Below are 24637 nucleotides of genomic sequence, written 5' to 3' on the forward strand. Positions count from 1 at the left end.
AGTTGGATACCTGCGTCTGTTTTCTCACAGTACCTTGTGTTCACGCTAAGACACATAGGTCTTATCTCTGTTATGGTCGTCTATTAATTTTGTTGTCTCTGCCACCATACTTACATCTTGGGTACCAGGTATCAGGTCTTATCCATCTTTGCATCCCTAGGGTCCAGAATAATGCTTGGAATATTGTAGGTACTCAGTAAATATTTCCTAAATGCATTAGGGAAGCATCCACGGTCATATTAATACATATTTACTAAAAGAGAAATTTTATTAACTTACTATGATACCAGATTATAAGAGGTGTACAGTAATAACCAGACTAGTATAAAATTATGATTCTGACCATGGCGATGAAGAGAATGTTTATAAGGCAACTGAACCTGTAAATAATATTAGAGCCTACAACGTGCCAGGATGTTTTAAGTGCCTAACATTGTCACAAAAACCTTATCGGGGTAATAAATTATCTCCACTACAAAAATGGGGAAAATTAAAAAACCAGGACATGAATCCATGTAGATCCGCTCTAAAATTTCTGTGCTGAACAACTAAGCTATTTTTCTCACCATTGGATATTAGTTGTTTATGAGAATAATAATAATAATAATAATAATAATTTTGCATGACTGAAGAGTAGCCTCTTCTAATGACAACACATAGATCCTTACCCTGTGGCTTTGTCTGACAACTGGAACTTCTCCTCCGCCAAAGGCACCGACTTTCCCGGAGGAACCCTAAGCATCTTCGAAAATCGCTGTTTTTATACCTGAGCAACCTCTACTCCACCTCCCAAACCAAGGAGTAATTTGCTATCGACATTAGTCAATACTCACTTTCATAATCAGGGACGCATTTGAGGTTGTTTCCCCTAAGAAACACCCCCCGGCACCCCCGGTGGCCTCCCCGCGCCCGGCGCGGACGCCCAGTCTCTGCGGTCGCCGCCCCGCAGCTTTCTGGCCGCAGAAACTACACTTCCCAGCGGCCCCGCTGTCGCGGGAACTCGCTTTCCCGCCTCCGGAGGCATCGCGAGAAGAGGACCCAGGCTTCGCCGGCAGCGCGGTGGGGGAGCCAGGGCGCACCCCGCAATGGCCGGGGCGCAGGCCGAGCAGGCAGGGGGCGCGCCCCCGCTGGAGGCGGGCGAGCGGGAGGCGGAGGCTAAGCTCATTCTGTACCACTGGACGCATTCCTTCAGCTCCCAAAAGGTAAGGCCCGGCGCAGGCGGGCGGAGCGGACTTCAGCACCGGACAGCTCCCGCCGGGCCCGCCGGCCCGGCCCGGCCCACTGGACGCTGGCCTCGGGCACCCTGACCCCCGGGCTCCCTCCAGGGCAGGGTGTGCCTTAGCGGGAGCAGGGAGGCAGCCTGAGGCGGAAAGGCCGACCCAGGCACCGCCGCTCGGGAAGCACGACCCGAAGCATCCCTTTCGGCCTTTGGGCCGGAGGCCTGTCTCCTGGGCCTCGCAGAGTTGAGGCAGAGGGAAGCGCCTTCAAACAGCAGCCGAGGAATCTGCAGTCCCTGATTTTGCTCCATTTCGCTCCCATCTACTGTCTGTCACAAGGCCTAGCATATCTCTATTTCAGGTTCTTGTCTGGGGAGAATGTAATTAGGTTTAGGGCACAAAGAAAGTACTGGCGGTGGGAAGGTCACTGTACATTTTTGTAGCCAGAATCATTTTCATTACTTATCTTTTCTCATTTATAAGAACAAGACGCTAGACTACATCTGACGCGTTAATTCTAGAATAGGAATACAGTCACACAGGGCTTAACGACAGGGGCCCCTTCTGAGAAATGCATTGCTAGGCGATTTTGTTGCTCTGAGAACGTAAGAGTGCACGTACACAAACCTAGACGGTAGGGCCTGCTGCACACCTGGGCCCTATGGTGTAGCCTGTGCTCCTGGGCTGCAACCTGTATAGCATGTTACTGTAGAAAACTGCACGAGATCAAATCAAGCGCAAGATACAATGATGCAATCAAGAGATGCAAAACATATGAGGTTGCTGCTGGTGTAACATTAATACTGTTTTACAAGTATATTCTAAAATAACAATAAAAGGTACAGTATAGCACACACAAAAACCAGTAACATAGTCGTTTATTATCATTATCAGGTATTGCTACTGTACATAATAGTATGTACATAATTTTATTCGACTGGCAGTGCAATAATTTAGTTTGATGGCTACGACATCACTAAGCGATAGGAATTTTTTGGCTGCATTATAATCTTATGGGGCCACTGTCATATATGCAGTCTGTCACTGACCTAAAGGTAGTTATGTTGCACATGACTGTAGTTAAAAAGGATATTGAAAATATTAATAACTCCGGGAAGCACAGAAAAGCTACTTAGTGGTATCCAAGGATCTCATTGAATTGAAAGCCTCCGTGCGCTGTGGTAACCAGTGTGAACTCTTCCAGGTGCGCTTGGTAATTGCTGAAAAGGCATTGAAGTGCGAGCAACATGATGTAAGTCTGCCCCTGAGTGAGCACAATGAGCCTTGGTTTATGCGTTTGAACTCAACTGGAGAAGTGCCTGTCCTTATCCACGGGGAAAACATTATTTGTGAGGCCACTCAGATCATTGATTATCTTGAACAGACTTTCCTGGATGGTAATGTTAAGGCTATTTGTGATTTCTTGGATTTACTTTTAACACAAATTGATGTGTTCCCCCCATCCCTCTTCCCTCTTCCCTCCCTTCCGTCTTCCCTCCTTCCCTTCCTTCCTTTTTCTTTCTTTCTTTTTGGTTTCATGGTGGTGGTTTAGTGATTAAAAACCTTTTCCATTTCCATAAGCACACAAAAATAAAATAGGTCAATAACATAAATTTTGTACAAACCAGTATAACTCCTTTAAAAGAATTTCATGTAAACTGCAAATTTTAATGTTTTAAATTGACTTGCAAAAAAACCCTGCAGGTGTGTGGCTTGTGATGGTAGTTTAGTTGCCTTGAGGTCTAATTCATAATATTGATTCTAAATGTACATTGTGAAAGTCAGTTTCATCTGTTCTACCAAATGGTTCCACCTTAAAAACAGAGGGAAAAAGAGAAATAAATTATAGGCAGGGAGAATAGAATATTGGTATGCTTTGAGTTCTTGGCCCCTGTTCCTCCTGTATAGTTTGAATTTCATATCTTTTGCAAGGAGTTATAGGGCTTAAATTTATATAGTGCTTTTAAGTAATAATCACTTGCTGACAGACTGTTTTATATCAGGCATTTTACAGTTTCTGTTCTGTTCAGTCTTCAAAGAACCCATCGGAGTCATGACATGAGGGGTTGCTTAAGGTAACAGAGCTATTTAATGGCAGGGCAGGGCCGGAGTGCAAGTCTTTCAAATCCAGACCTTCGTATTATACCAGCTGTATCCCAGAGTCACTGCCACTTACGCGTGTGTCACTTGTTCCTCATGACGACCCTCTGAGGTGAACTGTGGTGTCACCGATTTGCCCAGGACTCAAGAGCTGATCACTGGCAGGACTGAGATCAGAACACGGGGCTCCTGGCTGTCAGCCGAGCCCTCTGCTGCGATAGAAGGTGCATGAAATCCAGGTACTCTTCATCTCCCGCCAGTTGCGCTGACGTTAATTGGGGAGATTGAAACCAGAAAATAACCTCAAATCGCTGGAAACTGAGAAAGGAAACTGGCCAAGAAAAATGTCTGAGGCATTACTTTGAAGGAAAATAGATATGGGACCTGAGCGGGGCAGGGACCCCAGGGGATTGGATGAGCAGAGGGCTGCTTCTGCTCTTAATCCAAATGTTTCGCTCTCTAGGATTCTGATTGGAGGTATTATTAGAGGTGGCCATTGATCAAAGCGAAAGGATTTAATGAATGGCTTTCCCTGTCACCATTACTTGCCACCCCTCTGAGTGTGTATGCTGGGGATTGTACTGAAAATGCTGGCTAAGTGATTTAATACAATTTTTCTCAACTTTGAGCTTTTTGGAAATGGACAAGTCTGTTAAATAATAATTTGTATTTCTTGGGAGAAGTAATTATAATAATGTGAATAAAACAAAAATAACTGTACAAGAATCCTGTTTTGAATAATTGCAAACTTTAAAAAGATACAGTAAATGGAAAATCATATTTAAATCTTTTGTTAGTATCTCTCAGACTACTGCTACTACCATTCCTCCCCTCCCTCTCCTTCTCTCTTCCTCCTTAGATTGTTTCTCCTCTAAGATACTGAGTAATATGAAATATGTTACTTTATAACGTAGTAATGTTAATAACAATTAGGCTTTCTCATAACTTGCCTTAGGCTCTTCCTTTTCCTTAGTATAACAACAAAACTGAGACACATTCTGAGTCCCGCCCTAACAAGGGAAATACTGGGTTCTTCTTACTGTTTATTGAATCTATTGAATCAGAGGAGAAGGCATAAGTGTTAGGGTAAAAAATATAGAAACTAAGGACTTTAATTCTGGTTGTACCAACAGAATAAGCAGGCAATCAGGAATCCTAGCTTTTTGTCTGAGGCTGGACCTAACTTATTCCACTTCCCTGGCGACATGACTTTGGTTTGTCCTCTTGGGTTAGGTGACGTGGCTCTATCAATTGCAGAGATAAAGCAAGTCCAGTTGGTTCCTATTTTACTTGTTCCCCTTTCCTAGGGCAGTAGTTATGCGATTGGATAGGGTTGAAAAAGGTCAAGGTTAAAGGACCTAAAAGCCATGGTAGATATCAACAGAGCACAGGAACAATTAGTTGCATAAATGAAGGCTAGTCCAGTCTACAGATGAATTTATCCCAAAGTATTAAATACAAAACAAACATGCAAGTGTTATCACAGTTGTCATTAAGATACTTTATATTTATCACTGGAACTCAGATTAGAAAAGAGCCAGACAAGTGACAGACAAATATTATCCCAATTGTCAAGGGGGGGGTGATTCTGCCAATCCTTGCTACTTAAAGTGTCTTCCATTGACCAGCAGCACTGGTATCACTGGGAGCTTGTTAGAAATGCAGAGTCCTAGACTCCGCTGCAGATCGCGTCAGTCAGAATCTGCATTTTAACACGATTCCCAAGTGATTCAAATATACATAAAGTTTGAGAAGCACTGCTACAAATGAATGTGCATTAAGTAATTGTTTAAGCTTTAAGCAGTGCTATAAATATCTTTAATTGTGGCAGAGTTCTAGACTGGGTTGTCAAAAATTAAAAGAAATATATACACACACTCACACATATATACACACATACACATTTTGAGTATCTCAGTTAAAAGGAAGCAGCTTAAGTTTGCATTACTTACAGGAAAATGTCATTAACTAACACTTTAAAAAGGTGAGTCTATTATGTGCCAGAAGATATAGTGTACCTTGATTTAAGTTGAGCATTTACGATCACTTCATATGATACCCTTGTGAAATGAAGGAGCAAATACGGCTAGATGAGGTGCACATTTTCAGATGAATAAACCACCATGTTGAAGAATATTCATTTTAATTTCTTATACCAAGTTGTTCCTTTTGATATTGACTGTCATTTTACTTACCCTATAATAATTTTTTCTCACTTTATTTTAATCATTTCAACTGCTTGTAGATCACTCTGAGCACCATGAGGTCAGAGACAGTGTCTGTCTCATTAACAGCTGTATTCCCAATGCCTCATACAGTGAATGTTCTTTAATAGGAACTTAATAAATACAATTGAATGATTAAAATGAATGAATTATTGAAAATAGATGTCATCCTGGACAGGGATCTCTACTGGTGTTCTCATAGGCTTCTGTTCTCTGAGGAGCCTAACGATTCCATAAATGACTTGAATAAAGACATAGCAGAAACACTATTAGATTTGTAGATGACAGAAAAGCAAGGGTGGTTAATATGATGACTAGCTTATGAAATGTTTCTAATGGAACAATAAAATGGAAAAATAACCAAGGTAAAGTTTAACAAGGCTAAATGTAGTATGTTAATTTTGTTTTTAAAAATCATCTGCACTAATGAAGGATGGGAGACCTGGCTGGCTAATACGTTACCAATAAAAGCCAACAGTAAAACAAAAGGCTATAAGTATAGGTTCTGTCCAGAGTATGGTGAGTTGTAACCTGCTACATTCTTAACTGGTTGGAATATGTAGCATTTTGTCCATTTATGGATGGAACTCTAAAGAAGTTGACAAATTAGAATGATAACAAGTGAATGGATTTCATGAGGTCTATAGTTGCTCACGGTTATAATAGGAGACTTTAATTAAGTGTATCCATTCATCCAAAGAACAGAGTGTAGTGAACAGAGTGTATTTCATTCGCTGTTACTAGTTGCTATTCTGTGTTATTCTATCAGCTGGGGATTATATGAAAAATGATGACTTGCCGATCTGCAAACCTTTCTCAACCTTTCTGTGTAATCATTATTTCCGTATTTACATCCTTATGGGATAAATCCATTAAATAACTGCTAGTTTGAGGGGAGAAATTTGATCACCAAGACTTTTTTCCTAAGTCTTAGCAAAAGAAAGTGAATATTAAGTTGAGCGATGGCTATGCTTGATTTGTTTTTAAAGCAGTTACATGGAAGACTGACGTAGACATCAATGATGTTCCTGAGGTCAGAACTTGGGTAAAAGGAAGAATTTAGAAGTACTCCGTTATGGCTGATCACCCAAGGGCTGCCAAGAGCAATCTCTTCATTCATTCTTTCAGTCTTTTAAAAGACCCAAATCGTTAAAATCTTACTAATCTTCAAAGATAATTTCATTCTATAAACTTGATGATAATGTAAAACCTGCCTGCAAGACACGCATGTGCTATTATTACTACTCAGTTTTGCTGACTTTTTCATGCACATGACAGCTTTTCCTACCTGGGCATGTAATGAAGAGTAGTTAGAGTAAAGCAAGCAGTTTATTAATCTAGATGAGGTCTGATGCTAAGCAAATTAGAAGAACTCGGGAACGATGGATGTGACAAGGGAATATACACACCAATAATATGGATTTAAAAATTCTAGATATTTCTTATACTATTCATAATCTCTTCCAGTGAACTGTAGTTTGGCCACTAGATAATAAAAAAGGTGGGCATGAAGTAACTACAAAATACCAGAACACATGCTATTTTTTACTGCCAGTAGTAACCTGGAAACAAGGATATAATATAGTGAATATTGAATTTTGGTAATTTAATATATAACAGTTCTCTGAAGATTATGCCCCATATCTTATGTCTATATATATCATTTAAAAGATTATTAGGAAATAGGGTTTGGTTTGGAAATAATCAAAGTATTCTAGTATTAAAGAGAAAGCCACAGGCCCAAGACGGCATCACTTGTGCTAAAGCCCGTGATACTTAATGCCTGCCCAACTGCAGTCTCAGCCTTCACCAGAAATGTAATCTTAATCAACCCTTCTAGAGTTTTCTGGTCAAGCACCAGTAAGGCAGTCTGTCCCAGGGGCTGTCTCTGTCCCCTGAAGGAGGAAGAGGCAGTCTGCGTGATAAAACCTTTGCTGGTCCATTACCCCCCAGAAAGAAGATGTGCTGGCTTAAAATAATCCTCCCTTTCCTTTTGCTAATAGCTCCCTCACCCATCTTTCTTCCTATGAAAACCTTCCATTTTTATAGTCCCTCCAAGAGCCTTTCTAGTTGCTGGATCTGCTGTTGCCCAATTGAATCACTTAATTAAGCCAGTAAGATCTTCAAATTTACTCATTTGAATTTTGTACTTTAACAGGTGTGATATTCAAGCATCACACATAAGTTTGACTAGGAAATATAATTTTATAGATACAATTTTATCAATATATGTTATGTTGAAAATCAACTGTATCAGATTTTTGAAAGAACATTAATTCTGAAGTCACTGCTACATTAAAAAATATTGTTATTGCCCGGCCAGGCCGTGGCTCAGCGGTTGAGCGTCAACCTAGGATCCAGGAGATCGGGGTTCGATTCCCGGTCAGGGCACATGCCTGGGTTGCAGGCTTGATTTCTAGTGAGGGGCGTGCAGGAGGCAGCCGATCAATGATTCTCTCATCGTTGATGTTTCTATCTCTCTCTGAAATCAATAAAAGATATATTTTAAAAATATCGTTATTTATGTAAGGAATTTCTAATTGTTGGTAAAGGTCAGAGAATAAAAATTTTATGTCTGTCCATATAAGGCTCATATATAGTTGAACAACATTGTGTTCCTTTTAGCCTATCACCGAAAATGCAGATTTAGCAGCAAGGTTTTAACCCAGGGTGCAGAAAATATGGCATATGTAAGGAAAAGAAAAACTCATGATTGTGCCAATAAAAGTGGCTTTTAAAAGTAACTTTTTTTCCTTTTTTTCCCTTTCTGTGATTTGGCCAATTTTTGTGGACAGGCGTGGGTATTAAATGCCAAGGTCCTAGTTCTATGTTATGTGTATCCGACAATTAGAACCAACTGCCTGATAAAAGAGAGTCTTGTATCTGCCATCACTGGGGAACGTAGAAAATCAGAGTAGTGAATTTAGTAAAATAATGGAAGCTTATGTCTTTAAGCCCTTAGGTCCTTTTTATTTTTTGCTCTTGGAACTGAAAGTAATTTTTTTTAATGGCTCAAGGCCATTGTCATTCTAATCAGCAATAGAGGGACTTGAGAATGTACGGAGCTGTTTGTCCCTATTAAATGGCTGCAGAATGCTTTTATTGTTTCTTTCTGATTTTTTTAAACTTCTTTTGTTTTCTGTCCTGGTTGTTTATCAAGTCATTGTGCTTTATGTCCATCTGCCTGTTTCTAAGTTGCTGCCCAAATTTAGGAGCAATACAAGACCTGTCTTGTCCCCTACTCAGTCTTCTAGGAAGGCAGATCTTATGCAACTCATTTGTTTATTCTTATTGGGCCTGCTGTCGTGCCTCACTGCTGCAGCCCTGGTCCCCAGAGCTGGGGGCTCTCCTCATTGCCGGCTTCCTAACAGCCCCCCGATTCCCTGTCCTGTCCCTGTGAGCCTTCCATCGCTTTCCCACTCCTGACTGAGCACAGTTCCAAGAACATATTTTCTTTCTTTCTTTTCTTTTTTTTTAATTTTAGTATTATTGACCTTTAACAAGTAGCCAGATATTTCTCCAGCACAATGTATGTATTTGGGAACAACCAAGAATTGCAGTTTGGGACCGGGGGTCTAACGGTGAACCGAGGGCAAGCGCAGAGAAACGAGAGAGGAGGCGCTCTCCTGTAGGGGTGCGGGAGGGACTGTTGTAAACAGAGAATCCACTGAGGAAAGTGAAAATGCAGAGTATAGTTCTTCTCATAGTGGATTACTTGACCACAAGGAGTGCTAACACAGCTTGTATTTTATGCATTTAAGAACAATATTTTGAGAAGAGGGTAGTGGCACGTAAAAGGTTAAGAATTTCAAGGACCTTAGAGGGCCTCCAGCGTGTTGTCCTTGTGGAAATGGGATGTGTCTACCATGCATTGGTTGGCATCCTGGTGATACGCTGAGATCAAGAGATCTTGAAAGGTCAGCAAGGAAGTGTGCTCTGGTTGGGCAAATCCCTGTTCACAGACAGTGTGTAGCTGACGCTTCATTCTTGATGATTCTAATGCGGCCTTTAGAGCTGGACTCCCTAGCAGGTTTGAAGAGTAATCCATCTTCTATTTTCTTAGAGAGTCAGAAATAGCCTGTTGGCTTCAAAAGCTTGTTCTTCTTGGTCTGACATTATGAAATCTTGCCTGAAATGCTCTGCAACCAGCTCTGATTTGTCAACACTCAGGAATGAGTGGGAGAAGCTCAAAAGGATTCTGCATCAATAAATAACCCAAACTAAGAAGTAAATCAATAAAGTTGAGGCTGTTCTTTTCACTCACTGGAATAAGGCCATTGGCCTTTTTCAAGGCAGTTTGAGGGGCAGAGGTGGAAAGTGATTCTGAAGGGACATTGCCCTGGCCTTCGGGTGACGTGATTCATCTTTATCATTCTTGGATAGTCTCTGAAAAGTAAGCCCTTTGAAGATGTTATGATGATGTAATGAAAGAGAGCACTGTACTCAGAGATAGATGACTCGTTCTTGCTCTGCCTCTGATTAGCTGTGGGATCTTGGGAGAATTTCTTGGCTTCTATATCTGAGTGCCTCATACCACAGAGCTTCTCCAGCTCAGATCCACTAGTCTTCCTTTTCTTTGGGAGAAGATACAAGACCCCCAGAGGATGCCTGAAACTGGACAGTACCAAGCCCTAAATACCATGTTTTTTCCTATACGTACATATCTGTGATAACGTTTATAAATTAGGCACAGGAAGAGATTAATGATAATAATAATAAAATAGAACAGTTATAACAATACACTGTAATAAAAGTTACGTGAGTGGCTTTGGGGCCATTATGAAATAAAAAGGGCGACTTGAACATAAGCATTACGATGCTGCAACACTCGATCGGATAACTGAGACGGCTACCAAGTGGCCAGCAGGAGGGGATAGCATGAAATTTCATCACGCTTCTCAGAATGGTGTGCAGTGTAAAACATTTGAATTGTTTATTTCTGGAACTTTTCATTTGACATTTTTGGACAGTGGTTGAATGTGGGTAGCTGAAAGCAGGGAAAGTGAAACTATAATAATTAAAAATTCGGGAATATATTAATTAATTAATTAATTAATTAATTAAAATTTACCTGCTAGGAGCCAAATATAATATTAGATACTGAGGATGCAACAGAGAACATAGTCCCTGCCCTCGAGGAGCCTATAGTCTAGATTTTAACCAGTAAATGAGGATTTATGTAAAATTCACTTTCCAGAGATAAAATATTAGAAATCCCATGAAGATTGTCATTTCACATTCACATAACATCAATAGGGTCACTCTTGGTATTTATTGGAACTTAGAGAAGAGTAGTACCTGAACATTTTTCTATAAGGAGCTTTCATTCTTTTTTTTTTTTTTTAATATATCTTTATTGATTTCAGAGAGAGGAAAGGAGAGGGAGAGAGAAAGATAGAAACGTCAATGATGAGAGAGTCATTGATCAAGCCCGCAACCCGGGCATGTGCCCTGACCGGGAATCGAACCCTGATCGCCTGGATCCTAGGTTGACGCTCAACCGTTGAGCCACGCCCGGCCGGGCTGAGCTTTCATTCTTAACCAAACTTTATTAAGACCTAAAATGTATGGGGCACTAGCTAGATCCTGGACCACAGGTTCCTTACTCTGAAGAGGTTCATGGGGCAAAAAGATACAAATAATTCAGATGATAAGGGCTGTAATGGAGTATGTACAAGGTCTTTTGTGTACACAGAGGAAGGCATACCTGGCCCGGCCAGAGCTGGTAGTTGCAGGAGGTCAGGGAATGCGCTATGGAGGAGCTGGCATATCTAGACCTTGAGGGTTGAGTTGTAATTTGTAAGGAGAAGTGCGAGATTGCCAGAGTGATCATGATTTGGGATCTGATCTGGTACATCAGACCATTTTGAAATTTGAATGTCTGGGCTGGGGAGATATCTTTTAAATGCCTTGATACAATATAGAAGATGTTAATGGGGTTTTGTTTTTGCTTTTGATGTAATATTTCATTTGTAACTTTTCCTTCAATGCTTTGTATGTGTTTGTATGTGCACTTCAGAAAAAACACCCAGGTTAATGCCTGATAAAGGAAGCATGTATTACCCACGGGTACAACACTATCGGGAACTGCTCGACTCCTTGCCAATGGATGCCTATACCCATGGCTGTATTTTACACCCTGAGCTCACTGTGGACTCCATGATCCCAGCTTATGCAACAACAAGGATTCGCAGTACGTAAAAATCTTAAAGACCTGAATTCTCTCTTGAGTTTCTTTTAATTCATTTTGAGACCTAGTGTATCTCATGAGCATTGAGAGGAGATGGGAACAGAGTTGTTGAGTTTGCTTCATGGATGGGCATGTTCTAGATGGATCCATGCACCCAGATTAACCTGTGCCTCAGCTGTTCAGCTGGATATTTATTGTCTCTAGGTCCTGGTTTTCCAGCTTTTGGCTTTGAGGGCCAAGTTTGGATAAAACTCAGAATAGTGGCCTGTGGAAAAGTAAAGACCATAATGTGTTCTCATGGACAGCTGGACTGGGAATCAGGAAAGCTGGGATCTGTGGGGAATAGAGGCAACTGAGGTCACATTGCTGGTCCTTCCCTTTGTTCATTATGTGAGGGAGCTGAACTACAGGCTGTCTGCCTTTCACTCTACCTCTCAATTCAGTGATTGCAGAATTACAGAGCTTGAGGTGAGACATCCCGCTCTCTCCTGCCCTGCCCTGTCCTGTCCTGAGGATGAGTGGGGTTGGTACCAGGTGCGCAGCAGGAGGGCCACTGCGGCACAGTACTGGGGGACAGGAGGTTTGGGGATGGTGGCTGTGGTCAGACTCCATGGGTGTCCGACTAGGAGCACTCACACCCAGATCTTCTAAATCTAAAAACTACATGCTTTCCAAAAACCATGCCTCACCCCTATCTTTCTCTCGTTACTTTTCTTTCTTTTTCATACCTTCTCCTGGCTCTCCTCTCCCTCCCTGCTTCCCACCTCCCTCTCGTCCCCCCTCCTGCTCTTCACAAGTACTCATATATGACGTGAAACAAGTATTCTGATACATATAATTCTATCACCTAGCGTTTATATGTTTGTTTTTTTAAAAAATGAGGCCTTTCCCTTCTCTTCACATAGAAGTTCCTTATAGGTAACTTGGAAGGTACTGAAAGGTAGACCAAGTCCCTGCGCCCGCACTTACAACGCACTGGGCCTGCCCTCAGCGCTTTCCCTGGTGCTTCCCATTGAATCCTCGCCCCTAGTGGCAGATACTCTGATAGTTCCATGTTAAAGGTGGGGAAACTGAGGCACAGAGAGGGTAGGCCCGAGACGGAGGCAGGGCACGGACCCCTGAGCTCCTGCTCTCTCCATAGAGTTTCCTGCTTCTCCTGGTTTCTCACACAGAAGGGAGGAAATAATTTTCTCTTTCAAAACTGATTTCATTATCAGGCCAGATTGGTAACACAGAGTCTGAGCTGCAGAAACTCGCTGAAGAAAACCCAGATTTACAGGAGGCCTACATCGCAAAGCAGAAGAGGCTTAAAGTGAGTAGACCAGGCGTCCTCAGCACACATCTCTGTTTGTACTAAATGGTCCGCCTTTTGTAAAGTGACACTATTTCTAGAACGTCTTCTATTAGGTATCACAAGTCACCAGTACACCATTTACCTTTGGCTTCTGCTGTGCTTCCAGAAAGAATTTTTCTTTATTCGGTTTGATAGCCAGACCTAATGGCAGTTGCTTAATATTGCGCATGCTGGCTGCCAAGGAAAGTTATAAAAGATGAGAGCAGGTTAATAAAATATTCGAGTACCTGTCGTTTCAGGTACTCTGCCAGGTTCAGGCCCCAGAGGGCTGACCTCTGTCTGGCTTGCCTGCCTCCTAAGGGGCAGGGCTTTGCTTCATCAGTCGCCCAGGCCTTTCTCTCTCTGCCAGCTCCTCCCATATTAAAGATGGAGCAAGGGCCCACCTCCCCACCCCCTCAACTTCCCATTTTCACCTTCTCTTGGCTGAATGAGCTTCTCAGAGGGAAGGAGATGCCTGCACACAGAGCACTCCTTACTCCCCACGCGCTCCTTACCCCCCACACTCAGGTTTCTGCCTCGCCCCCGAGCCTTCAGTTATTCAGGTTGTCCACTCAGTGAAGCCTGCTGAAACCCGCTCAGGAGTGGGCCCGAGAGGAGCCTCTTAGTGCCCCTCGTAGTGTTCACCCTCTCTGATCATCTGTTCCCCAGGAGTGGCCGGGGAGCAGCGGGTCTGGCCCAGGAGTATTTTCACAGCCGGTGCATTTCCCCCTGACTTTGCTTTTGCTTTAACAAAGTTATGCTGATTCTTCTCGTTGTCTAGAATAAACGGTTCCCAGCCCTACAGTAGTTTATATCTGCTTTGCTCTACATCGCTTGTTTTCACAGGCATAAGTAATCTATTGAGTTATTTTTGTTAATTAGTCAAAGCTGCTTGACCACGACAATGTCAAATATTTGAAGAAAATTCTTGATGAGTTGGAGAAAGTCTTGGATCAGGTTGAAACTGAGTTGCAAAGAAGAAATGAAGAAACCCCAGGCAGGCTCTCATTTGTATTTTTTCTGTCTTTTCCTGGACATCAGGAGTATTTACGAGAACAGTCTTAGATTTCAGTAAAAGTGTCCTGTAATTGTTGTTTTCATGGGCAATTTGAATTAGGATAACAACAAAAACACTGAATTCAGCAAAACACAGATGTCTAATTGGAAGTCAGTCTGCATCTATGTGAAATATGACCACTGAAGAATTTTTCTGCACAATTTAAAGTTTGGTTGTGAAATTCCAACCTAGCCTGTTTCACGAATGCGTAATTACAGTAGTTAGCTTGGTTGAATAACCTGAGGAATTGCTTGAGTGCTCCCTCTGATTTTTTCCTTAGGCAGGGGCACAACTTGTCACCTGCAGGCAGGTATAAAATGTGGCCGTGCAGTCCGGCTGCTGAGCATCCGTGCGTTGCCCCTGTGGACCTGACTTCAGGATGCAGCCAGAGCCCGGGTGCAAGCACACTGCCCACTTCCCTGCGCCCTGTTCCAATTGACAACAAAGTCGAACACCCTGTTACCCGAAACTGGCTTCACAGTAGGGACTCTGTTACGCTTTCAATAAGTGACTGAGAGCAGCACTCACTGAGTGACATTTCAGGCCCGACTTTATGGCTGTTCCTAAAGCTCACTGTTGTTTCCTAAACCAGAAGGAAATATCTGCACTCCTCTGGCTTGGAGGCTCTCAGCTTCTCAGAATTGTATACAAAATGACAGACAGGCTTTGGGCTCAAGTGATCCTGGTTTCACTTAGGGACCTAGGTGGCTGGTAGATGTCAAGTCTCCCTTAGCTTGGGATACGTTTGGACTTTGTTTTTAGCATAAGATTCCTTCCTGAGTATGACCGTCATGAAAATGTACCATGGCCTTCATCTTCTGCTATACTCACACCTGCCCTCAAGACTGAGATGAAAGGTTCCAGCTAGAGTGTGTCTGTGCGGTGCTTGCCCTTAACTCTCCGTGTCCCTTTCTCTGAATAGAAGAGGGCCGCCAGCCCTGGCTCTGTGGAGAGTCCTTCACCCTGGCCGACGTCTCGCTCGCTGTCACCCTGCATCGACTGAAGTTCCTGGGGTTTGCGAGGAGAAACTGGGGAAATGGAAAGCGACCCAACTTGGAAACCTATTATGAGCGTGTCTTGAAGAGGAAAACATTTAACAAAGTTTTAGGGCATGTCAACAACATATTAATCTCCGCGGTGCTGCCGACAGCTTTCCGGGTGGCCAAGAAGAGGGCCCCCAAAGTTCTTGGCACCACGCTTGTGGTTGGTTTGCTTGCAGGAGTGGGGTATTTTGCTTTTATGCTGTTCAGAAAGAGACTTGGAAGCATGATATTAGCACTGAGACCCAGAGGAAATTATTTCTAGGCTTGCAGGGATCTGGTGGTGGCAACTCACCCCAACATTTTGCTCAACCATGTCCATGCTGCCAGGCCCGGGATGATGGATGACACTGGGCAAGTAGCAAAAACCCTATTTTACTTTACTCTTTGGGTAGTTTATGTGGGAGAGGTGGCAATGACATTTTTTGTGGGCTGGTAACATTGAGATTACTGATTTGCAAACCTGAACTAATCTATCCTTAAAACACTCACAAGGTCAAGGTATGTAAATGCTGATAGGTAGAGAATAGTCCTTGAGCTCAAAATGCCAGTTGAAGTTCTGAATTTTTTTTGGAGGGGGAGGTTATTATTACAAGCAGACAATAATAATAACCTGAGGCTGCTCATAGCCCTTTATCTGAGACTAGCCTGAGATGCTGAGTGTTGAGTAGATAGCAGTGTTTCCCCCTCAAATTCAGCCGTTGTGTTTGTTACACAGCATGGGGTTTGGACAGCAGCAGGGCTCAGCAATGCTCCATGCTGGCACTGCTGGCTTCAAGCAGAAATAAGGGAGGCAAAGGGGGAAGGGAGAGGGTTTGAAAAGGGAGAAAGTCTACACTGTACAGTGTGGAGCAGTAGAGTGCAACTTCTAGGAGCCTCCAGAGCCGCACAGGGCTCCTGTCCCCTGAGTAAACATTATCGTGATGACTTGTGCCCAGTGTCCGCACATCCTCCTGTAATTGAGAACCTTGGAAAATAAGACTAAGGAGTTACTAGGCACAGCAGGCTGGAGAAAACCCCAGGCTTTATGGTTACGGCACCTCATTTGACTTCAGTGTTAACTTTAAATGCATATGAATCACACTCATTGATTTAATAAGATGAACTGCTTATATACTTGGGTGTGAGATGTCCACTGGAGCATGTCTGCCTAGGATTTATATGAAAGTCTGAAGTGATATCAAAATGGTTCCCCAATTCGAAGGTGCCTATGGACTGCCGTGTTGTCACTGGGGACTTGGCCTCTACATCCCCCTTTATGCACACAAGTGGCAGCAGGTGAATGTCCCAGCTAATCACTAGCATGGCATGTGGCTGGGTAGTGGGTTTTCATGACCTGGGAGTACTAAATATGCCCATTCTGCATTTGGGAGGCTGGTGTGCTCACCCAAAAGCTGTTGTCCAGGCCTTGCATCTGTTCATGATCATCAACAAAGCTTTTGAAGGTTCTACAGGAAGAGAAAGGCTAGTCTCAGCCCTTGGCAGTTAAGTTAGAGGAGATGAAATAAATGGCTAGATAGCAATGCCTACCGATATTCATTCATCTACGTCTAGGCATTTTGGGGGTACCTCAGTCTGTCTGAAACGGCCGATCACAGTGTGTCCCATGAACCACCATGAGCTGCATCATACAGTCGGGCTCAGGAAAACTCTCTCATGGTGGCAGGCAGACAGAGTTTTTCTAGAGCTGGGCAGAAAGCCTTGGGAGCAGTTTCAGGTCTCTGACAGAAAGCACGTATGGAGAATATGGAGCTGAGGTTCCAGCGAACAGCACGAGCTTGCTTGGATCACCTCGGATTGGCTGTGCAAGATAGCCAGAGACTGTAGTGACGCTTTTATTAATAGGAATCAGCCATTCCTAGGAAACAATGACTTTCTGATGGTCAAAGGCTTCTATACCATTCAATTTCATGATCCAGTTGTTTCAGAAAAGCTTAATGAACAGGATAGTCTGTACTTACAAAAAATTAATAACATTTCCGGTGTAAACTCAATCCAATGATCATTAGTAGACTGGCAGCTTTTACAATGTCTTAATTTTGCACCTCAGCGCTCTGTTGTATAGAGTGACATTTGTTGCTGGAACATTCCAATCCATGTATTCCTAAAAGATCCACAAAACTGAGTATTCGGTAGTTCATAGTGTTTGTTACCCTGTTAGAAGTGAGAACTCAGACATGAAGGAACCAAAATTGGATTTTTATAAAAACTACAAAGGATGTTTACCTATGTAAGGGCTGTTCATTAAGAATAAAGATTAGAAGCCAGTGCTGGCTTTTCCTTAAATTTATATTATTACCAAATAAGAGAAAATCTACTAGGAAGTATCTGTAATTTTCTGATACAGTTTCATTGGAAATATGCTTGTGCTAATATTAAAGATGGTGTGTTGTGGTCATTTCGCTTGTTTTATGACTGCCCTTGAGATCATCCTTTTAAAATGCTGGTTTAGGGACAGCACGACCACTAGATGTCGCTGTTCACCCAGGAGTCTGAGACTGGGTGTTCTGCAGGATCCGCGAGCCTTCTGAAATGTTTCAACTGAAGATAAACATGAATGACCTCAGTGTCCAAAATGAGGACATCTTCATCAGATCGCTCATCTGTAGAAAAGCTTGAGGCACATGTGGTATTGATTTCTGATGCTTTGGAAGGGATAACACTATCACACAATGTCAAGCTAAAGAGCTGAATATGTACTATCAGCAAAATAGGCACTTGTATATGTTTCCTTTTTCAGGACCATTGGTGACTGGCTAGTGTACTCCTCAGTTTCCCAAATTTGTATAACTATCACAATTAGAAAAATGCCTGAGGTAACTAAATTTATGTTGGCTATTTGTGTCTTAACGCATAAATACTATTTTATTGTTATTGCAATGATATACCTTTGGAATCCAGTTTCCTTAATTGCAGATAGTTGTAAATTGCTTGCTCAATTTTTAGTAGTTATTGATATTGACACCAGAGTTGTAGATTTTTTGGTGTTGTGGGATGTAATAGAGAGATCAAGATACTATTCTGCCTGTAAGATCAATAAAAGTAATTGGAAAAGAAATATGTGCCCTGCAAGTACTAATTTTATAATCTTTTTGAGAAAACAGATGTATTTGTTTCATTTAAAATCAAGATGTAATGTGGTAAATAGTAAAACAAGCAGAAGTTAGGTATTCAAGATATTTAGCTATAGAATGCCATATTTTCCTTATAACAAAAATTACTGACTCATATTTATTTAAATACACACAATATTATGGTTAAAATGAATGGCAGCTTGAAGAATTACATATTGATCCTGATCATTAAAAGATCTCTTTTCCAGCCAGCCACCTAACGGGGTAGCATGAAAATGATAAACACCGAGAAAGTATTTTTTTCAAAACAGTTTTATTACATGTTTACTGGGTTTCAAATATTACTCTACTTATGATATTTATTTCTATTGTAGATAGCTAATTCTCTTTCTTCTATTGACTTATGGATTATAAATATCTAAATTACCATCCATATTCTAATCAAGTAGAAATAATATTACTTTTGTTTTATATTGAGCAAAGCAAATTAAATAAAAATTAAATTGACCTTATTTTCCCTAAATTTTCAAACAAAAAAGAGAAGGAGCAATTTTGAATACCCCTGGAAAGTTAAGTTCATATACAACTCATAGTCTTTTCAGAAAAGAGAAAAGCACCACGGTAAAGACACAAAAGTCAAATTAATGCAATGAATAATTTAGCATTTAGACATCACCTTCATATTGTTTATGCCAAGTATCTGGCCCACTTATATTATCCCCACTATTCAAATCAGAATGTCTTGATTGTCTAATTCCCCAGAACACTTGTGCTTTATTGGGTAAGGTAGTAGATTTGAAGCCAGGTGAGGAAGTATGATTTCTAGAGTGAGGATAATAGTTTTAATTATATAATACATAATGAAAATGAAGAGGGGGGAGAGAAAGAGAACTCGCTTTGTGGATTCGAAGGGCAGCACACTGATAAAAACAAGAAAATATAAGATGTTCATGAAATGCAATGCAAAGGGTCAGGTTTCCATTCCAACAGCAATATTCACATCCACACCCATGCGTTAATTCCTAATCAAATAGGTGATTTTTCATACACATCTCCAGAATGTAAAACTTTTTGTGTCATCAGATTAAGCTATCTTTTGAATTTAAGAATCTGATATTCAACAAAGTCACACATAAACATCATCAAATATACATCATAATAAAAATATGATGATAGACTTTCAGAGATTCCACACTTATCAAGCTCAATGCTCAAAAGAAAGTAAAGGTTAACAATGAGAAAATAATATGAACTAAAAATCCTCCCATGAAAAAACAGCATCCTCAGAGCACGACTACTTTACACTCACCAGAGAGGAGCTCACCAGAGATTAGAATCAAGTGTGACTGAAGTCATTGATGGCCTACTCCAGGCAGAGTGGAGGACAGCCACACCTCGTTAACCCCTCAGGCAGAGTAAGGACCTTGCCCTAGAGTAAGGCCCAAGTTAGACCAGAGTTTTTAAGTGTTGGCACTATTGATATTTTTGGGTCAGATAATTCTTGTGTGGAGATGTTCTGTATGTTATAGGATATTTAGGAGCATACCCAACCTGTACCCACTAAATGCCAGTAGCTCCCCCTTTATCTCCTCTTGTGACAATTTGCAATGTCCTCAGATATTGCCACATGTTGCTTAGGGAGAAAATCACCTCCAGTTGAAGACCACTGCCCTGCACCCACTCAAACAAAGCCAGATCCCACTCAGCCCTGACAAGATCTGCAGGGGAGACAGATTTTGGAGGTCCAGACCTGCCAATTAGAAGGGCTTGGGAAACATCTCAGGTTTCTACATATCCCCCATAACAAACATAAAAACAAACCTACACAATTTAGAGGTTATTAGCCAGAAATTGAACAAGAATCAATACCCTTTAAAGGGAAGGTAACAGCTTCCCGAGTCTCTTTAATGCATCACTAACAATGCCCAGTACACAGTAAAAAATTACCAGACACGGAAAATAGGATCCACAGTCAGTCAAAAAAGGAGTAGTAAACAGAGACACAAAATGCTGTGATTCAAATGTTGGATTTAGCAACTTTAAAGCAGAACAAGATACATTCATAGAATCAAAAGAAAATGTAGTCTGACATAGTCAACAGATAAGGAATCTCAGCAGAGAAATAAAAACCATAAAAGAGACTGACAGCAGTCAGAGGGGAGACGCGTGGTGGAACTGAGTGAAAAAGGTGAAGGGATTAAGTAAAAAACATAAAGCAAGCAAAAAAACCCACAACAGCTCACAGACACAGACAAACAGTACGGTGATTACCAGAGGGAAAGGGGGTTGGGGGAGGAAGATGAGGGTAAAGGGGGGATAAATGGGGATGGAAGAAGATGTGACTTGGGGTGGTGAACACATAGTACAATATACAGCTGATGTATTATAGAATTATACACCTGAAACCTATATAATTTTATTAACCAATGTCACCCCAATAAACTCAGCTAAAAAGAAAAATAAATAAATAAAAGAACCAAATGGAAAATCTGAAATAGAAAAGTACTATAACCCAAGTGAGAAATTCACTGGAGAGGCTTCACAGCAGGTGGGTGATGGTAAAGGAAAGATAAAGAAACAGAACCTCAGAGACCCATGGATATAATATCAACTCTTCTAATATACACGGTGGGCAAAAGTAGGTTCACAGTTGTGAGCACGTGAAGTTTATTCTTTTATTATTAATTACTGTATTATTTATTTGTATAAGTACCCACCCCTGTATGTGTTATAGGAGTCCTAGAAAGAGAGGAAAGTGAGAATGGGCTGAAAAAAATATGTAATTTAATAATTCCAAATTTCTTCAAATTTGATTAAAAACCTTGACTTACAAATCCAAGAAAATGATGGAACTCAATGAAAGATAAATACCAAGAAAGATGCACCTAGGCACATCAGAGGCAGACTGCTGAAAACTAAAGATTAAAAAAAAACACACCTTGAAAGCTGCCAGAGGGGAAAAAAGACACATAACATATGAGTGAACAGCAATATGAATGTTTGCCTAGTTCCCATCAGAAACAGAGGATGTCAGAAGACAACAGAAATGTCTAAAGTGCTACTGGGGGGAAATCCTCAGAATTCTCTATTCAGAGACAATACCTCTTAAAAATTGAGTGAAATAAAGACATTTCCAGGTAAATGGAAGCTGAGAGGATTGGGTCCAGCAGGCCTGCAAAACAAAAATGCTAGAGAAATTCTTCAGACTGTTGGAGGAATGATACTAGATGGAAACACAAATCTACAAATAACAACAAACAAGCAAACAAAAGAGTGCCAGGAGCGGCAAAAAAGTGGTGGTATACAATATTATTTTTATTACTTTATAATTTCCTTAAAAGGCAACTGACTTTTAAAAACAAAACAAAATAATAGCATTATAAGGTGGACTTCATAATAAGTAAATAATAAAAAAAACACAAAAGTTGGGGGTGATGGATAAATGAAATTATACTATTGTAAGGCTATTAACTTTGTGGAGGGTAAAGTATGAAGTGTGAAGAGAACTGTGTCAAGTGTAAAGTAACAAGTGGGAAGTAGTACAATTTTGATTGTGAATAGGCTGATAAGTTAAGAATGCATTGTTAGCCCTGGAAGAACACTAAAAATTAATTTTTTAAAAAAGCTAAGAAAGTAATAGGAAGAATAGAAATAAAATACCAATGAAAGGAACAACAGAGTGAAAAAACAAAAGAGACAAGTGGAAAATAATTAACAAGGTGATACATTTAAACCTACCACAGCAAGAATTATATTAAATATAAATGTAATATAAATGACATTAAATGTAAAATGTTCCAGTTGAAGGTCAAGGATTGCCAGATTAAATAAAAATGCAAGATACAGGTATATGCCTCTCTTAGAGATGCACTTTAAATTTAAAGATATGCATAAATTGAACATAAAAGAGTGGACAGTGATATACTGTGCAAATGGCTTAAGAAAGCTAGTGTGGCTATATTAATTTCAGGAAAAATAGATGTTAAGACAGAGCATTTTTACAAGAGATAAAGAGGGACATTTATAAATCACAAAAAGACCAATTCATTAGAAAGACATAATTGAAAATATATATGCATCACAGCAAAGCTTCAAAATTCAGGAAGCAAAAACTGACAAAAATTAGCTTGGATATAGAAGATCTGAGCACACTATCAACCAACTTGAGCTAACTGACATTTACAGAGCATTGTATTCAATAGCTGTGGAATAAACATTCTTTTCAAGTGCATATGAAATGTTTATCAAAGTAGACATGTATAAGGTCATAAAAGAAATTTTAATAAATTTCCAAAGATTTATATATTACAGAGTGCATTCTGTGATCATAGAGTTAAATCAGAAACCAGGAACTCAAGTATTTAGAAATTTTCTAAACACTTGGAAATTAAATAACACATCTCTAAGTAACCCATGGCTTGAAGATGAAACCATAAGAGAATAAGAAAATATTTTGAGTTGAATGATAATAAAAATACAACATGTCAAAATTTGTGGGATACAGTAAAGACAGTACTTAGAGGGAAATTTATAGCTTCAAATGCCTGTAATAAAAGAGAAGGAAGGTTTAAAATTTTGATGTAACTTTTCACTTTAAGAACTAATTAAACCCAAAATAAGAGGCGAAAAAATAATAGAGTTAGTATAGAAGTTCATGATTTAAAAACAAAAAAATTAGCAAAGCTCAAAATTCATTCTTTGAGAGATTAATAAAATTGATTGGCCCATCAGGACAATCAAGAAATAGATAAATATAAATTACCAATATTACAAATAAAAGAAGAGTGCCATTACATATCTTACCAATTTTAATAGGAAAATAAAAGACTATTAGGAACAAATTGTGCCAATAAATTTGACTATTTCATTGATTCAGATGAAATGAATAAATGTCTTGAAAAACACAGCTTACCAAAGTGACTCAAGAAGTAAAACATTGGAATAGCCACATAACTACTGAAGAACTTGAATTTGTAATAATAAAAAAACCTTTCCGCAAAGAAAACTCAAGGCCCAGATGGCTTCACTGGTAAATTCTATCAAGTAAAAAGTAAGAAATAATACCAATCAGACATAAACTTCCAGAAACTAGAGAGGGGAATGCTTGCCAAGTTATGTTATGCGGTCAGTAAAACAAAATCCAACAAAGATTTGTAAGAGAAGAGGTTAGAGACTGGTATGGAATGAATTTTTGTGTCCTTCCAAAATTCATACATTAAACCTCATTCCTGTGATGTGATGGTATTAGGAAGTGGGGCCTTTAGGAGGTCATTAGGATTAGAGGAGGTCTGGGGCATGAGGGTGCCCTCATGAAAGGGATTCAAGTTTGCTTACTGTCTGCTCTCTGCCGCATGAGAGACAATGAGAAGCTGACAGTCTGCAAACTGGTAGAGGTGCTCTCAACAGAACTCAACCATCTGGTACTTTGATTTTGGACTTTCAGCCTCCAGAACCGTGGGAAATAAATTTATGTTGTTTATAAGTCACCTAGTCTATGGTATTCTGTTATAACAGCCTGAATTGACAGAGGGTACTTCTCATAGATTCAAAAATCCTCAACCAACTATTGGCATATTGAATCCATTAATATATAGAAAAGGGTACATCCTGCATTATGGCCCAGTAGAGTTTATCTAAGGGATGCAAGCTTGGTTTAATGTTTAAAATGACACTATATAATCAACCACATTAACTGAATAAAGATGAAACATTACAAGATCACCTCAGCAAATGCAGAAAAACATTTTGGTAAAATTCAACACACATTCAAGACAAAAAACTTCAGCCTAATAGGCATGGAAGAAAACTTCCTCAACCTGATTAAAGCATCCACAAAAAAGCCAAAGTTAATATCATTTAATAGAGAAAGACTGATGTTTCCGCTCTTAGATCAGGAAGAAGGCAAAGATGTCCACGGCCATCACTTCTATTCATTACCCTGCTGGAATACTAGTCAGTGCACTAAGTCAACTAAAGGAAATAAAAGGGATACAATTGGAAAGGAAGAAGAAATCGATATGATTGTCTGTATAGAAATCCGAAGGCATCTTCTAAAAAACCCAGTTAGAAATATTAAGTTATCAAGGTTGATTCTGGTGAGGGCCCAGAAAAAAAGGAAAGCTGTAGAGAAAACCTCAGTCTCCCTAGAGAAAACCCAAGTAATCCTAAGCAGAATTTTGGTAGGAATGTGGGTGGTAAAGGCCATTCTGATGAGGTCTCAGGCGGAAACGAGGAACATGTTATTGGAAACGGGAGGCAAGTCCGTCCTCGTTATAAAGTGGCGAAGAACTTGGCTGAATTGTGTTCGTGCTCTTGTGTTTTGTGGAAGGTAGAGCTTATGAGTGATGAAATTGGATCCCTGGTGAGGAAATTTCTAAGCCATGTGTTGAAGGTGCGGCTTG

General features: G+C 40.4%; 1 protein-coding gene across 3 annotated transcripts; it reads left to right on the top strand.

The window, feature by feature from the left end:
• Positions 1–1046: 1046 nt before the first annotated feature.
• Positions 1047–17569, top strand: GDAP1 (ganglioside induced differentiation associated protein 1). Of its 3 annotated transcripts, none has more exons than XM_081117264.1 (6): positions 1047–1202; positions 2422–2614; positions 11562–11735; positions 12950–13044; positions 13948–14062; positions 15045–17569. In XM_081117264.1, exons 1-6 carry the CDS (start codon positions 1086–1088, stop codon positions 15425–15427), a joined length of 1077 nt encoding a protein of 358 aa, XP_080973390.1. In that variant the 5' UTR covers positions 1047–1085; the 3' UTR covers positions 15428–17569. The 3 variants fall into 3 exon arrangements, with proteins under 3 accessions (XP_080973390.1, XP_080973391.1, XP_080973392.1); XM_081117266.1 differs by having other exon boundaries at positions 1072–1202; positions 2422–2469; XM_081117265.1 differs by lacking the exon at positions 2422–2614 and having other exon boundaries at positions 1054–1202.
• The last annotated feature ends 7068 nt before the right edge of the window (positions 17570–24637 follow it).

Source organism: Miniopterus schreibersii (genome assembly GCF_964146895.1).
Source record: "Miniopterus schreibersii genome assembly, chromosome: 17".
Classification (NCBI taxonomy): domain Eukaryota; kingdom Metazoa; phylum Chordata; class Mammalia; order Chiroptera; family Miniopteridae; genus Miniopterus; species Miniopterus schreibersii.

Excerpts from the sequence above, each read along its gene's own strand:
- GDAP1 (XM_081117264.1), top strand. The coding sequence starts at position 1,086 with ATGGCCGGGGCGCAGGCCGAGCAGGCAGGGGGCGCGCCCCCGCTGGAG. Across the intron at positions 2,615-11,561 it reads TGAACAGACTTTCCTGGATG|AAAAAACACCCAGGTTAATG; the intron begins GTAATGTTAAGG and ends TGTGCACTTCAG. Across the intron at positions 13,045-13,947 it reads CAAAGCAGAAGAGGCTTAAA|TCAAAGCTGCTTGACCACGA; the intron begins GTGAGTAGACCA and ends TTTGTTAATTAG.